The 16,873-nt window shown below is 45.3% G+C and overlaps 1 protein-coding gene across 1 annotated transcript in view; it reads right to left on the minus strand.

The window, feature by feature from the left end:
- Positions 1–16,873, minus strand: part of PANX1 (pannexin 1) — a 62,013-nt gene that overhangs the window by 17,360 nt on the left and 27,780 nt on the right. Inside the window, exon 2 of the mRNA XM_049889527.1 lies at positions 6,783–6,922. Coding sequence (XP_049745484.1) covers positions 6,783–6,922 — 140 coding nt within the window. The remainder of the gene's footprint in view (positions 1–6,782; positions 6,923–16,873) is intronic.

Consider the following 16,873-nt stretch of genomic DNA (forward strand, 5'->3'; position numbering starts at 1 on the left):
ATTAAAATCAATTCAACAGAAACAAATCCAAAAAAGCATTAAATTATAGTCTTTAAAATATCCTTTTGTCCCAATAAGGAACACGGAAAGACATGCAGAGCTCTGAGAGTACATCTGCTGGAGAGGAATGGCTCTGTTCATAAGCTCTAAAAACCTGTTGCCATCCAGTTGATTCCGACTCATAGCAACCCTATTGGACAAAGTAGAGCCACCCCCTAGGGTTTCCAAGGAGTGGCTGGTGGATTTGAACTGTTGACCTTTTGGTTAACAGCCAAACCCTTAGCCACTGGGCCACCAGGGCTCCAAAAAAAACAAACCTGTTGCCATCGAGTTGATTCATAGTGACCCCATAGGATAGAGAAGAACTGCCCCACAGGGTTTCCAAGGAGCGGCTGGTAGATTCAAACTGCTGACCTTTTGGTTAGCAGCCAAGCTCTTAACGACTGTACTACCAGGGCTCCCTCATAAGCTCTAAAACCCTCATAAGCTCTATTTACCCCAAGTTAGGTTTGAGATGCTTAGCATCTGTTAAAGTCATGACTGCGCTGTTCTGTGTGATGCCCGCGTTAGCACTGAGCTCTTTAAATGACAGTAGGGCGTCTCGGAGCAAAATAGGAGCCACACATTTGGTGCACTTTTGAGTTTACTTGCCTTCATACTATGGGTTGTTTCTGGAAAGGGCTGTAGTGAGAACAACAGAATCTCCAGATAGAAGGAACCCTGAAAGTGATCTAGCACAGCCTCCGTCCATTGTTTAAATCTCCTCTCCCTCATCTAAGGCAAAGAACCCTGAAATGAGTACTGAACATTTCCTTCCTTGAAACTTATGTGATCGCTAACTATGGGATTAATTATGCATGGGTAAACTAATTCAAAACCACCTCTGGGCATCTGCGACGAGCCAGGCAGTGGGCAGGATGCATGGCCCCAAAGATGAACTGTATGTAGTCAGCCCCAGGTCATACAGGCTGGGTGGAAACACAAGTGAATAATTCTATAGTCAAAACATAAAAGTGACAGCCACAAAATACGTAAGTACTAAGTCCCTGGAGAGGTCAAGGAAAGCTTCATTGAAGAAGTAACACCTGAACTACGTCTTAAAGCATAGTGAGGAAAAAAAAAAAGTGTTATTATGTTAAGACTCAGCTCAAATTTCACTTCCTTTGTGGCCCTTTGAACATTCTCTTTCCTCTGTCCGGAATGCTCTTCTCTCCTTGTCTGTCTGGTGAGCTCTTCCACATCCAAAGAACCACAGTAAACACTGGAGCGAGCCCATAAGTGAAGAGGTAGTAAGGGTTAAGGGTAAACAGGGACCAAACTATGCAGGCCTCAAATTCCCACTATTCACAACAGGAAGCCGCCGGAAAAGGGTACAATTACTTAGAAAACTTACTAAGGCAGTGGACAAGGGAATAAACTGGCGAGGAAGGAAAGGAGGCCACTGCAGCAGAGAGGCAGGAAGTGAGAAGCAGTGAACCCAGGTAGCAGCAGTGAAGGGACGGGCAAGATAGATTTAATAGCTACCTAGAGGGAGAAACCCTGGTGGTGTAGTGCTTAAGAGCTACGGCTGCTAACTAAAAGGTCGGCAGTTCGAATCCACCAGATTTTCCTTAGAAACTCGATGGGACAGTTCTGCGCTGTTCTATAGGGTCACTATGAGTCAGAATCAACTTGACGGAAATGGTTTTGGTTTTTTTTTAAAGGGAGAAACAAAATGTTTTGGTGCCCACCTGGAAATGAAGGACGAAAAGGGGAAGAAGTGAGGGTAGTTCCTGGGTTCTAGCTTATGCAAGGGCCTAGGTGGTGGTACCACTCGTTGAAATAAAGAAAACAAGGAGGAACAGTTTCAGGGAAGAGGGAAATGGAGTATGGGGCAGACCTAAGATGATGAGTAACGTTGAACGTGAGGCACCTGTAGTCAAGAATATTCTGATGGAGACGTGTAGTATATAACTGAGAATAAAGGGAGAAAATCTGGCTGGCCTTAGGATTCAGAATTTGGCAACATATAAGCAGTAAAAGCCAGGATCACACAGTTGAGATTACCCAAGGAAAATGTATAGAAGGAGAAGATAAGAGACGACGGCTAGACCTTAGACCCTAACGTTTACCGGACAGTCAAAAAGAGAACCATGAAAATGATGAGAAGAAATAGAAAGTGGGAAGTAGGTAAACCAAGAACGAACCATGTTGGGGAAGTGAAAAAGATACATGAAGGATATGTGTTCCTGACTGTATGCTGCAACCCATTTAAAGACAACCCCAGATACGGGAAGTCAAAAGAATAAAGGGCTACCCAAAAGGCTAATGCCCTCCATGAGCAGCTAACAAAAAAAGAAAGTAAAAAAGAAAGATGGCCACCATTCTATTCTGCACCGAATGGAGGACACCCAGGGTACTGTGCTTCGTGCTAGGTGATATTCTGGGAGGGACCCAGCATGGAGAGAAACCTGGAAAGAAGAAAATGGTAACCATGTTTGCATAAGAAGGAATAGAGGCCCGCCATCAGAATCGGAATCAATTACAAGGACACAACTTGTCCACAGATTTCTTTGAAAATGGAATGAACTGTCTATGAGGCAGGGAATTCTCTTTCCTTGGAGCTGGGGCCATCTGGGAGTACAGCAGTGCTCCAGATGAGGAGGTTGGCAAACTTTTCCTGTAAAGGGCCAGACAGTAAATATTTTAGGTTTTGTAAGCCATATGGTCTCTATTGCAGCTATTCAACTCTGCCATTATAACCTGAAGGCAGCCATAGTTAATACCTAAACAAATAAGCAAGGCTATGTTCCAATAAAACTTTATTTATAAGCACAGGCTGGATTTGGCCTGAGTGCATGCCACAAAGAGAGTGTATGCCAACACCAACTCCTGCTCCAGATCCTTGCTTCTCAAAGAGTGGTCTGCAGATCAACAACTTCAGCATCACCAGGAAGCTTGTTAGAAACAGACTCAGACCTACTTGAATCAGAGCCTACAGTTCAGCAAGAGCCCCAGGTGATGTGCATTCACCTAAAATTGGATAAAGGCTGGTCTAGGTCAGTGGTTCCCACATGGGAACTGAAGCCAGGCCAGCAGCATCAGAATCTCCTGGGAAGCTTATAGAAAGCATATTCCTAGCCCTAACCCCATGGATTCCAACCTAATGGTCTGGATAGGGCTCAGGACTCCATATCTCCACAAGCCTCCCAGGTAATGCTCAGGTTTACAAATCTCCGGCCCAGGTAGCCCCAGAGGATCTTGTCATCTAGGTTTCTATGAATCCACCTAAAAAGAAACAAAGAAAGATTGTCCACTGTGTTTTATGTGTGTGTGTGTTTTAAGTCAAAAATCTACTTTTTTGTTTTGGAGAGGAATCTTGTCTAGCAGTTGCCTACATTCTGAACTTGAACAAAGAAAAAAGAATACGTGGAAAAGGCCAGTTATCGAACAGTCCTAGAGCACCACCTGCCGGTTGCCCTGAATGTACATTTCCACCAAGGACCTCACACTGTCCTTAGTGCTACTGTTCCCTGATCAAAACCCTTCACTCTGTGCCTGCCAAGTGGACTCCCTACCTGGCTCTCTCCCTACCTCTATTCCCTTCTGCACACCATCACTGAGAATTCATTCTTGGAAACAAGTTCACCTACTTAGGGACTTGTGATGGTCCTCACTGTGCCAGCAGTTAGCCTAGACACCTGTTTAGTTTTCAGAGGTCCTCTACAACCCAGCCCCACTTTCCACAGTTCAAATAAGCACCCACCAGGATAAGCCAGTCCCCTTCCCTTCTCCTGGATGGATGTGCCCTCCCCAAGCAGTTCTTATGTCCTTCAAAAGCGGTGTCCTTCCTGGAGTGCTTGCTTCTTCAGCCTCTTCTCCACCTTCTCTTAGGCATGCTCAAAACTCTCTTCCTTCAAAATCTTCCTGGACCCCCAAACCTTCCCTCCGTCTACCACCTAGCTTCCCTGCTCATTAGTCTCTCTTCATTTTCCCAGAAGTGTGATTTTCTGAAAAAGGAAAGAAAAAATATCTGACGAAGTTTTCCATTCCCACTATCTTCATTTCCTCACCTCCCATTCACTCTTCACTCACTGCCATCTGGCTCCCACTTCTCCACGGAAGTCACTCCTGCCAGGGTCACTAATGATCTTGCTAAATCTAATGAATTGTTTTACCCTTATCACACTGGCTTCTCTGAGGCAACAGAGTTCACTGTTCTTTCTGGAAACACTCATCCCTTGGTTTCTATAATAACCACATTCTAGCTTTCTGATCATGCAGTGTCCCCTTTAGGAAACCCTGGTAGCATAGTGATTAAGAGCTATGGCTGCTAACTAAAAGGTCGGCAGTTCAAATCCACCAGGGGCTCCTTGGAAACCGTATGGAGCAGTTCTACTCTGTCCTATAGGGTCACTGAGTCAGAATCAACTCGACAGCAAATGGTTTGGTTTTTGTGTCCCCTTTACATGTTTATAAACTCGACTTTGAGCTCCTTGAGGAAGGGATCCCTTCATCTATGGCTCTCTGGTGTCAAGCATAGATTCTAGCCCTCAATCAATGTTAGCTACAATCAACTCTCTGTCACTTACTGTTCTCAGTTCTAGAATTGCCATTTGATTTCTTTTTCAGAGTTTTCAGTTGTCTGTGAAACACTCCTTAGTATCTTAACCCTTCAACATATTATTAATGATCTTTCAAAATGTATGTTTGACTAGCTGATTATCTAGATCTCTTGTGGGTCTGTTCCTATTTCTGATTTTTCTCTTAGCTTTCTTGCACACCTGGTTATTTCTGACTGAGTGCCTAACATTATATGTGAAAATCTGGAGTGAGAATTTGAGGCCCTGGGTGATGTTAACTTCCTCCAGAGAAAATTTATTTTTGCTTCTGGAAGGCAGGTAGACTAGAGACACAAGCAATCCCAAATCTCCTTAATTCAATCAGTACTGAAATGAATCAAAGCAGGACTCTAGATCCTATGAGGGCTGACCTAATTTTGGATCACCCCTTACTCCCAGTGAACGGCTTTTCAGGGTTGAAGCCAAAAATCCTGGGGTATCCTACTTGGCAGGTCTGAACTTAAATTTTATTCCCAGCCCTATAAATCTGGCAAGAGCTCTGCTCAGCTTGTCATCGACACTTTCATCCTAACAAGCTCATCTACCACTGCCAGAAACAGAGCTCCTTAATCACTCACTGTTACCAGATTTCCCCCTCCTAGACTGGAGGGGAAATGGGCTGGGAGTCCAAAGACCTGTGTTCTATAGTCTGTACAGTTGGTAACTAGCTCTGTGATTCCTAGGCTTGATTTCTCAAGGTTCTCAGATCCTTACCTGTAAAATGTATCTGGGCAAGTATCCTTATGTTCCTTCATGCTCTCCAAGTTTCACAATCTCTAACGTCCCTCTCAACTCTGACATTAGACAATTCTGGGTAACACATTCTTCTATGAATCCATCAATGCCCAGTCCACTGATGGATTATAACTTTCCAACTTCCTAAGGGCATTATAACAAACTGTCTTAGACCACACTAGCAAGGATTGAGATTTACAATCCTGCTCAAATCCTAGAATTGTGCCTGTACACGCTGAAGTTCCTTATTACCCGTTGTCCTGGCTACTAAACCATACAGAGTGGACAAGGACCCATGCCTAACCCTGAGGCTAAAACCAAAGACAAAGGCCCAATCCAAAAGAAAGAAAGGAGCCCCTATGATGTATCACTATGCCAGTGGCATGCAATAAATAAACATGAAGGAAACACACCTCAGTCAGAGCAAAGAGCTGAAATAATTCTTTTTGAAAAAGAAGGATGCTGGCTGTGTCTCCAGCAGCAGCTCAAAGCAAGAGAGTCAAACAAGCTCCAGCCTCCGGTTTTTCAGAAGCAAAAAATCTGTTTTTCTCAGCAGACTAGAACAACGGAAGATATACCAAATGTTCTATTTGTCTTCATGATGGACAAAAGACACCAGTGGTTCAACCAAGGACAGGCTGAAATAAAGGCTCACTTTCATAAGCACAGAGAAGACCTACTAGAGTCACTTCACTACTAAGAGAACATTCTTCTGCACACACCTGCCAGCTCTAGCCTGAGTTCCTCACAGCTCAGCCACTATGTGCCCCGTCTCCCCTAGCCACGGAGCTCCGGACCTGTGCCTCTTCTCTGTAGGATATGGAACCTGGACACAGGCGCTTCCTGGGCAGCACTGACTCCCCTTCTTTGTAGTATCCGGATCCACTGGACAGCAAAGGATTTTATTCCAAAAGCTGTGCTGCAGCCCATCACCCCAGAGGGGATCATCACCAGGCTTCTCCATGCTGCGGTAACATGTCAGCTAGAAGCAACTGAGCACTATGGTGGCCCTGACTTTTTTCAAGAGACCCTGTGTGTAGTGGAAAAAGTGCTGGTCCTAGGAGCTATGTTTGAGTCTCCAGCTTTACCACTACCTAGCTATGCCCATTCAGGCATTTGAAATTTATGAGACCCTATGGGCCAGACATCCTGCCAGGCGTTAAGGACGTAGGGGTAACTAAAACACAAAAGACAGGTGTGCTGTTACAGAGCTTACATTTGAATGGAAACCTCCTCAGTTTCCCCACCTGTACAAAGAATGAGGATACTAGACTGAGTAATCACTAAGGTTCCCTTTGACATGAAAGTGTTAAGGTTTTATGATCTGAGCTACAGCCCTGGCTGGTCGCACATTTCTGCATGGCAGTGGACTGGCACAGCCTCTCTGGGCCTCAGTTTCCACATCTGTAAACCAGACAGGCTAGATCTGAAAATGCACCTGGTTACCTTGTGCAGCCACAGTGGGAGGTTTCCAGAGTCGCTCTGTAGGGAGTCCTTCTGCTGAACAGCAGCCCAGCAGTAAGAATCCACGAAGGCTGCCTGACGCCAGGAGAAAGAACTTGGGGAGAAACAGCTTATTTGTGTACCTGAAAGCAAAACAGATTGTTCCAAATAAATAAAAACACAGTTTCTGGAACCCTTCCAACCCACCCACCTCTCCCAGCCTTCCTGGCGTTTTTAAGTGCTATCTAAGTCATGGAGCACCATGGCAGGAGGCAGGGACATTCATGAAGGCAGAACTAAGACCAGACACCTAAGTTTATTGCAAAGCCAAGTATTTAAGAGCTTTTTGGCCAACACTGGTCATGACGATGGCTTGTGTTCTGTCAGGTAGAAACTCTTAAAGAAGTGAAACTACCATAAGAATAAAAAGAGCATAGGAAAGGAACCAGAGCCAAAAAGATCTGAGGAAGATGCAGATAGTTTTAGTTTGCGCTAAGAGTGAGAGAGAGAAGGGGTGTGTGCAGGTGGGCAGTGAGGAGGAGAGTCAATGCAGAAAACTGGATTAGAAAATGAGAGCTTGGGAAGGTCTGGTGGCTCGGTAGTTAAGAGCTATGGCTGCTAACCACAAGGCCACCAGCCTCTCCTTGGAAACCCTAAGGGGCAGTTGTACCCCGTCCTATAGGGTCGCTATGAGTCGCAACTGACTTGACGGCAACAGTGCAGTTCCGTTAGCGTTTCAGAACAAAGAACTTTTAGCCTGAGGAAGAAAAGGCTGAAGGAACATCTGGTGACAGATCCAAAAAACCAAACCCAGTGCCGTGGAGTCGATTCCGACTCACAGCGACTCTATAGGACAGTAGAACTGTCCCATAAGAGTTTCCAAGGAGGGCCTGGCAGGTTTGAACTGCCAACCCTTTGGTTAGCAGCCATAGCACTTAACCACTACACCACCAGGGTTTCCTCTGGAATCTCTAAGGCTGGCCTACATAACGAAACCCCAATAATAACACTAGACACCAAAGCTCGGTTGCGTTTCTTGGGTTGATGATATTCTGTGTATTATCACACATCAATATGCTGAGACGGTGACACATCCCTAAGGACAACAAAGCTGAACATTTTGGAAACCCTGGTGGTGTAGTGGTTAAGAGCCTATGGCTGCTAACCAAAAGGTCAGCAGGTCAAATCCACCAGGGGCTCCTTGGAAACCCTATGGGGCAGCTCTACTCTATCCTACAGGGTCACTATGAGTCGTAACTGACTCAGTGGCAAGGGGTTTAGACTTTGCCCTATGCATCTCTCCTTTTGGCTGGTTCTGATTTGTATCCTTGTACTATAATAAAACTGTAACTGTAAGGATAGTGCTTTCCTGAGTTCTGTGAGTCATTTTAGAGACTTATCAACCTGAGGAGGTAGTGGGAACCTGCAAATCTGTAGCCAGCTGGTCAGAAATGAGAGTGTCTTGGGGAACCCAGTGCTTGTGGCTGGTGTCTGAAGTGAGGGCAGTCTCATGGAGGGAGGACTACACCCTTAGCCTGTGAAGTCTGGGCTAACCCCAGGTAGTTGGTGTGAGAACTCACTGCAGATGAGGACCAACTGAGGCTCCAAAGCAGACACACTCTCTTCCACATTCTCCACGGAATAAGAGAGTGCTACGTGCTCAGGCTCTGACATGAGCTGTGTTTAAACCTAGCTGTGCCACCCATAGCTGGGTAAGTCACTTAACCTCCTAAAGCCTGGGATTCCTCATCTGTGAAAGAGGGATGACATTAATATCCATATTATAGCTCTGCTGTGATGATTAAATAGTTTAAAAAAAATGGTAGCGGCTACAGCACTTAGCATAGTACCTGGTTCACAGTAGTTGCTCAATAAATATTACAGTCTTCTATATGAAAGGACTAGTAGATTCTGGGTTTTTGTAGCAGATTCTGGTATAGTTTTCAAGATTGGGGGCCGGCCCACCATGTTCCCAACTTTGTGTACCCCTGTATAGCAGGAAGACATTCAGCTGGAGTTCCCTAGTCTCTAGGGCATAAAAAAGGGCTACCTTTCCCTGGGAAGGAGGGTGGCCTTTATACTTGTGGGAGGAGTCGGAAATGTTGAGGATGTTGTCTGGAACAAGGGGGTATATGGACAAGACCCTGAATGTCTCCACACCTCATCGGTGCCTTTATGCCCATGAACATCAAGAGAGGACTTCTCAGTGAGAGCTCTTGGATAGATCACTGTGAAAAGTCAAAAGACCATCAGAAAGTGTCACATAATAAGGTAAGTTCTCACCAGCCAGGAATGGCTTAAATGTGAGTTAAGGGAATGAAAAGTATTTCAAGGTCCCTTCTGACTGTCTTACCCCATTAAACCTGAATTCTTACATATTATAAAAAATAGACTAGTCAAGGACAGCACAGACCATAGGACTAACCTCACACTGTGTTTCTATCAGCGTGGCTTTGTTTTCAAATGCTTTCTCTGCTGTCTGATCCTCCAAGGGTCTACTGAATGCAATGGCAGATAAGCAGGCGATCCCAGGTTAAACATGGAGGACTTCTTGTAAGTTGCCTGCTTGGCAACATCTGTTCAAATACTTCCTCATGAAAAGGAGCAATGCTCTTAGGATTTTAAGAAAGCCTGCCTGGTCCATAAGAGTCCTTCGGCACAGTCCTCATATGCATGCATCCAACATTTACAACATTCTTCCTATAGGAAAATGCCCTTCCAGTTCTGCCTTGGGACCCCTGGGGCCTCCCCCAGGGAACTGGTGAAAGTTCTTTAATACAACTTTTTTTTTTTTTTTTTAAGCAAAGCTTTTGGGAAAAAGGGAGAAGGGAAATATAGCTGAGTCTAGAGAGATGGATGTTAAGGACGTGTTGTGCTCATAACTAAATGTTCTTCATCTGTAACGGAAGGTCAGAAGGCAGCTGGAAACCAATGTTCTTTGGACACTCATGAGCCCTTTCAATCATGACCTCATTTAATCCTTACAACCAAACCAAGTTGGAGGAAACAAACTCAGAGTAGTTAAGCAGTCCCCTAGCCAATGGTGGCAACAGAATTTGAATCGTATCCAACTCCCAGTTTCTTTCACACTCCTCTCTGGGCCAACCACTCCTCCCGAGCCCAGAGCCCGCGAGGCCACGCTGGAGAATGTCCCAGGAGCCAGGGCTCTGTTGGGAGGGGTGGCTGGAGCAATTGGTTCCTCTAAGTGGTCAAGAGCGGGAAGACTCCTGGGAACGGCCAAGGATCAAATCCAGAGAAACAAACAGATCATCAAGCCCCAGGAATGGGTTTAGGCCTGAAACAGGAAACGAAGGCCAAAAGTCAAAGCCAGTAAGGGACAGAAACCAAGTAGGGAGTGAAGAGCTGGAGTAGAGAGAGGGCAAAGCAAGAGGGTGCAGGGTGCCCACACAAGCTGGGCTGCGCAGCCCTGTGCCTTTACCCAAGACGTGATGGCTCGGCCTGGCTAAAAGGCACAGGGGCTAGGAAGATTGGGACGTGGACCATCCCAACTCTCCATCCCTCCAAATACACTTCCACATCTGTTTTCTCTTCACTTTTCAATAAGATAAAAAAAAGTTGCTGTCATATCAGATCCAATGCATGGCGTCCCCATGTGTTGAAAAGTAGAACTGCGCTCCACAGGGTTTTCAAGGCTGTGACTTTTTGGAAGTAGATTGTCAAGCTTTTCTTCTGAGGCAGCTCTGGGTGGACTTGACCCACCAACAGATTAGGCATTTTACATATTTCTCCAGTAGTCTTCCAGTAGCGACAGTTCCTGGTCAATCCCTACTCTGCCCATTTTAAGACTGTTGCCAGAATATGTGTCGGAAAGCTCAGTTCTGATCATCACACACCCCTAGCTCAACATTTTTTACTGGTTCCCCATTGCCCAGAGTCCAAACCCAAAACCAATGCTCCAATCAAACCCAATTATTGCTGTAGCCTGCACAGGCCTCATGCATTCCCAAATACTTGCCTTCCTCACACTAATCCCTATGCCTGGAGGACCCTCCCTCCAACACTGCCTGTTAAGCCAGCGCCCATCCACACCATCTACCTCAATGGCCCATCTTTCAGTGCATACAACACTGTCCAAGGTTTTCTCCCCACTGAACTCTCAGCACTGTAAAGCCATCAGAGACAGGCAGATAATCACCTTCAATTGTACTGTATAAACACGTATGCCTTAGCTCCTCTAGTGGTATCTCAGCTCCTACCAGGCAGAGCAAAACACACACACACACACACACACTCTCTCTCTCTTCATTTCTCTTGTCTGTTTCTCCCTGTCTCTGTCTCCCTGTTCCCATAGCATCCTGTATTCAATAAATAATGTCTGGTACTTTCAAAGTTTCAAGCTACTATCATAAGTACTGTCTTAACTAATATCTAATGTTCACAGTATCCCTGGTAGATATCACCGCCCCATTTGACAGCTGAGAAAATAGAGGCCCGTGACGTGCTACAATTCTCCAGCCGATGAGTCCTGTGCTCTTCCCACTCCATCCCACTGTATGTCAGCTGAATAGGCGCTCGAATACCTGGGAAATAGCTAAGGTGCGCCTGACCCAAGCCATGGTATTTTCAATTGCCTCACATGCATGCAAAAGCTGGACAATGAATAATGAAGACCAAAGAACAATTGATGCCTCTGAATTAAGGTGTTGGCAGAGAATATTGAATGTACCATGGACTGCCAGAAGAATGAACAGAGAAGCACAACCAGAATGTTCCTTACAGGCAAGGACAGAGAGACTCTGTCTCACATACTTTGGACATGTTATCAGGAGGGCCTAGTTCCTGGAGAAGGACATCATGCTTGGTAAGGCAGTGGGTCAGCAAAAAAGAGGAAAAGCCTAAGCGAGATGGCTGCAACGATGGGTTCAAACAGAGCAAAAACTGTGAGGATGGTGCAGGACTAGGTAGTGTTTTTTTCTGTCATACATAGGGTCGCTATGAGTCGGAACCGACTCGACATTTTTTTTTTTTTATCTTGTTGAAAAGTAGAGAGATAATGGATATGGAAGTATGTCTGGAGAGATGGAGAGGCTTCAGCAAGAAATGTACTGCCTTTCACAACAGTACCTAAAGGGAGAAACAAGTCTTAGATTTATACCGGGAACAACAAAAAACACAACCTGTGGTCGGGTGAGAGGGCAGAGGGAGCTGTGGGCTTTACATTTACCTGTCCGGTGAATACAATGAAAGATTCTGAGGAGGATGTGTGCTCACGGGGCCTGTGGAAGCGGCTCCAATACCTTTTAAGTAAGCAATCCGCACCACAGACATCCCGCCCACCCCGCACTGGATGGCTAGGGGCCCAGAGCTGCTCAGGCTTCATACCGGCTTCCTGAGCAGGCAGCGCGGCAGCCCCTAAGGCAGCCTGGAACTGGACCGGAGGCCGCCATGGCAGCAGCTTCCTGGAGAACCACAGAGCAACACAGCCTAGCAGAAAACAGAGCCCAGGCCAGGGAGAGCCAGGGAGAGGCAGCCAGCAGGTTCTAAATGGCACCAGAACGTGCACAGCTCTCCGGCTCTGGGTCTGAACACACCTGGAGAGGTTTTGGCCTAGTTTTGCTTTTCCCTCTTCCCTTCTTCATTTTAAATTGTACTAAAATATATAGAACAAAAAGTTTTCCATTTTAATCATTTAATACATTAAATACATTCACAGGAGCCTTGGTGGTGCAGTGGTTAAGCACTCAGCTGCTAGCCACAAGATCAGTGGTTTGAATCCACCACCTGCTCTGTGATAGATGTGGCAGTTTACTTCCATAAAGATTACAGCCTTGGAAAGCCTGTGGCGCAGTTCTACCCTGTCCTATAGGGTTGCTATGAGTCGGATCAACTCGACAGCAACAGGTTTGGCTGTCTTTTGAATTACATTCACCACGTTGTGTAATTACCACCACGATTCGTTTCTGAAAGTTTTACATCATCCCCACAGAATGGCAGCACCCTTCAGCAACAGTTCCCATTCCCTCCTCCCCCCAGCCCCTGGTAACCATTGATAAACTTCTGTTTCTATGTATTTACTCATTCTAGGTATTTTATACAAGTGAACCCGCTGCCATCAAGTCGATTCTGACTCATAGTGACCCTACAGGACAGAGTAGAACTGCCCCATAGGGTTTCTAAGGAATGGATGGTGGATTCAAACTGCTGACCTTTTGGTTGGCAACTGAGCTCTTAACCACTACACTACCAGGGCTCCCATACAAATGAGACCATACAGAATTCGTCCTTTCGTGTCTGGCTTATTTCACTCAGCATAATGATTTCATGGTTTATCCACGTTGTAACAGGTATCACAATTTCATTTCTCTTTGTGGTTGAGTAATATTCCACTGTGTATAAAACCACAGTTTGTTTACCCTTTCATCTGTTAATGGACATTTCACAGGAACTACTCTAAGCCACTGAGAAAATATAAGTACTCTCTGCAGTCCATACTGAAAACTGAATTGAAATTAGAATATTCTTTCCCTTTAAGCCAAGTTTATTCACCTGTTCTTTTTCCACAGCTAAGCCTGGCTTTTAAAGAGAACACGACTATGTATGAGAGACTGACTTGATTTGTAAACTTTCACCTTAACCGCAAAAAAAATTTAAAAAAAAAAAAAAAAAGAACACAACTGAGGGGTAACATCTGGTCCTTTGTTAGGATGGGCATCATCAAATGTTATCTTCTGAACTAGTTCCAAGAAGTCCCCAGGCACTTCACTATCCATCCCAGAAAGTAATAAACAACTGCTGGGCACTTTAGAATGAATGGTTTTCCCCTTCTGCGTCTAACAGATTAGACAAAGGTCTCAGTGCAGCGATGCTGTCACTAAATGGAGGAGACAAGGGCCCACCCCGACTGAACTACCTTACAGCCAAGGATGAATGACCCACATGGCCCCACAACACAGGAAACTTACAACCCAGTTTAGTGTACCTCAGAATGGAACCCTAAAGGTTCATTCAATTCAAGAACGATGGTGTCAACAATATAAGATAATCTTCTAAGTGCAAAACCAGAAGTAGGACACTGGACTGACACCACAGCCACAAGGAACCAGGAAGCTAGGATTACACCCAGAAGAACAAAACAAATCAGAGAACGTAGCAGCGGTTTTGGAGCATTCTTTCCTGTGATGCTGGGTCCAGCCTCTTAGCACACCCAGATTTAAACCACATAAACCAAGAACTCCCATAAATCCAATGTAAAAACCTGACAATTGTCCTGTGAATAAAAATTCCATGACCTGCGGCCCAGAAGAAAAAAGGTACAAGAACTGAATGTTATATTAAAAATACAAAAAAAAAAAAAAAATTCCACTGGTCTCATTCCGTCGGGAGCAAGGGAGAATGAAAAAAACCAAAGACAGAAGGGAAAGATTAGTCCAAAGGACTAATGGATCACAACTACCACAGCCTCCTCCAGACTGAGTCCAGCACAACTAGATGGTGCCCGGCTACCACCACTGACTGCTCTGACAGGGATCCCAACAGAGGGTGGCGGACAGAGCTGGAGAAAAACATAGAACAAAATTCTAACTCACAAAAAAGACCAGATTTATTGGCCTGACAGACACTGGAAAAGCCCCCGAGTGTGGCCCCTGGATACCCTTTTAGCTCAGTACTGAAGTCACTCCTGAGAGTCACCCTTTAGCCAAGATTAGACAGGCCCATAAAGCAAAACGAGACTAAAGGGGCACAGCAGCCCAGGGGCAAGGACTAGAAGGCAGGAGGGGACAGGAAAGCTGATGACTGGGACCCCGAGGTCGAGAAGGGAGAATGCTGACATGTCACGGTGTTGGTAGCCGATGTCACGGAACAGTATGTGTACTAACTGTCTAATGAGAAGCAAGTTTGTTCCATAAAGCTTCATCTGAATAATAATAATTCTTAAAAAAAGAAAAAAAATTATGAAAAAGAAAACCAACCGGTTAACCAGTTGCCGTTGAGTCAACTCTGACTCATGGTGACCCCATGTGTATCAGGGAAGAACTCTGCTCCGTAGGGTTTTCAATGGCTAATTTTTGGCAGTAGACTGCCAGGCCTTTCTTCCAAGGCTCTCTGAGTAGACTTGAGCCTTCAACCTTTTGGTTAGTAGCCAAGCACATTAACCATTTGCATTAACCAGTAACTCCATACATACACCCCAAACCTGTTGCCATCAAGTTGATTCACACCCTATAACAACGCTATAGGATGGCGTTGAACTGCCCCATAGGGTTTCCAAGGCTATAATCTTTATGGAAGGAGCCCTGGTGGTGTAGTGGTTAAGTGCCTGGCTGCTAACTGAAAGGTCAGCAGTCACCAGCCACACCATGGGAGAAAGATGTGGCTGTCTAATTCCGTAAAGACTGACAGCCTTGGAAACCCTACGGGGCAGCTCTACTCTGTCCTACAGAGTCACGATGAGTCAGAATCAACTCAAGGGCAGTGGGTTTGAGAATCTTTATGGGAGCAAACTGCTAGATCTTTTTCCCGTGGAGTACCTGGTGCATTGGAACTGTCAACCTTTTGGTTAGCAGCCAGGCACTTAACCACTGTGCCACCAGGGCTCCTTCCATATACGTATACATGAGTGGTTAAGAGTATGGCTGCTAACCAAAAGGTCAGCAGTTCGAACCCACCAGCCACTCCTTGGAAACCCTATGGGGCAGTTCTACTCTGTCCTATAAGGTTGCCATGAGTCGGAATAGACTCAATGGCAACAGGTTTCTTTTTATATGGTGTTGGCAAAGAATACTGAATATACCACGAACTGCCAGAAGAACGAACAAATCTGTCTTGGAAGGACAGCCAGAATGTTCCTTAGAAACAAGGATGGCAAGACTTCATCTCACATACTTTGGACATGACATCAGGTGGGACCAGTCCCTGGAGAAGAACATCATGCTTGGTAAAGTAGATGGTCAGTTAAAGAGAGAAAGACCCTCAACAAGATGGACTGACACAGTGGCTTCAACAATGGGCTCAAGCATAACAATGATTGTGAGGATGGCACAGGACCGGGCAGTGTTTCCTTCTGTTGTACACAGGGTCGCTATGAGTCAGAACTGACTTTATGGCACCTAAAAACAACAACAAAAACATACACACATTCTTAATTTTTTCTGAACCCCTTCAAAGTAAGTTGCAGAGATCAGACTAAAAGCTTTTATCTACTAAAAACAACATAACTCACTGCAATTGCCAAATTAAAAAAAAAAAGACACAATCTGTTATTGTTGTTATTGAGTTGATTCTCACTCATGGTGACTTCATGTGTTACAGAGTAGAACTGCTCCACACGGTTTTCTTTTAATCTTTTTTTTTATGTTTAATTTTTTTTTTTTTGAAATTTAGATGAAGGTTTACAGAACAAACGAGCCTCTTATCAAACTGTACACACATTGTTGTATGACACTAGTTAACAACCCCACAGCATGTCAACGCTCTCCCCTCTCAACCCCAGTCTCCTCACTACTAGCTGTCCTGTCCCCTCCTACCCTCCAGTCCCCACCCAAGGGCTGATGTGCCCCCTCAGGCTTGTTCCATGGGACTGTTCAATCCCTGGCTGAAGGGTGAACCCCAGGAGTGGCCTCATCACTGAGCTGAAATGGCATCCAGGGGCCACACCCTCAGGGCTTTTCCAGTCTCTGTCAGGCCAGCAAGTCTGGTCTTTCTTTTTGAGTTGGAATTTTGTTGTACATTCCTCTCCAGCACTGCCTGGGACCCTCCATCTTGGCTGTGATTTTAACGGAAGCAAATCGCTGTATCTTTCTTTCACAGCACTGCTGGGTAGGTTTGAACCTTTAGGGTAGCAGTCAAGTGCAAACCATCTGTGCCACCCAGGGAGCTTACACTATAATCTACATTCAGATTTCCCAAACTCCTTTATAGCAACTTTTGTTTTCCTCCAATCAGGATCCAGTTCTGCTCCTCACACTGCATTTAGTTGTCATGTCTCTTTAGTCCCCCTCTCCTGGAGCAGTCTCTCAGCCTTTCTTTCATTCATGACCTTATCATTTGTGAAATGCACAGGCTGTTTTGTGAAATATCCCTCAGTCTGGGTTTTTCTGTTTCTCAGCAATTGAATCCAGGTTCTGCTTTCTGGC

This window comes from Elephas maximus, chromosome 7 (genome assembly GCF_024166365.1).
Source record: "Elephas maximus indicus isolate mEleMax1 chromosome 7, mEleMax1 primary haplotype, whole genome shotgun sequence".
NCBI lineage: Eukaryota > Metazoa > Chordata > Mammalia > Proboscidea > Elephantidae > Elephas > Elephas maximus.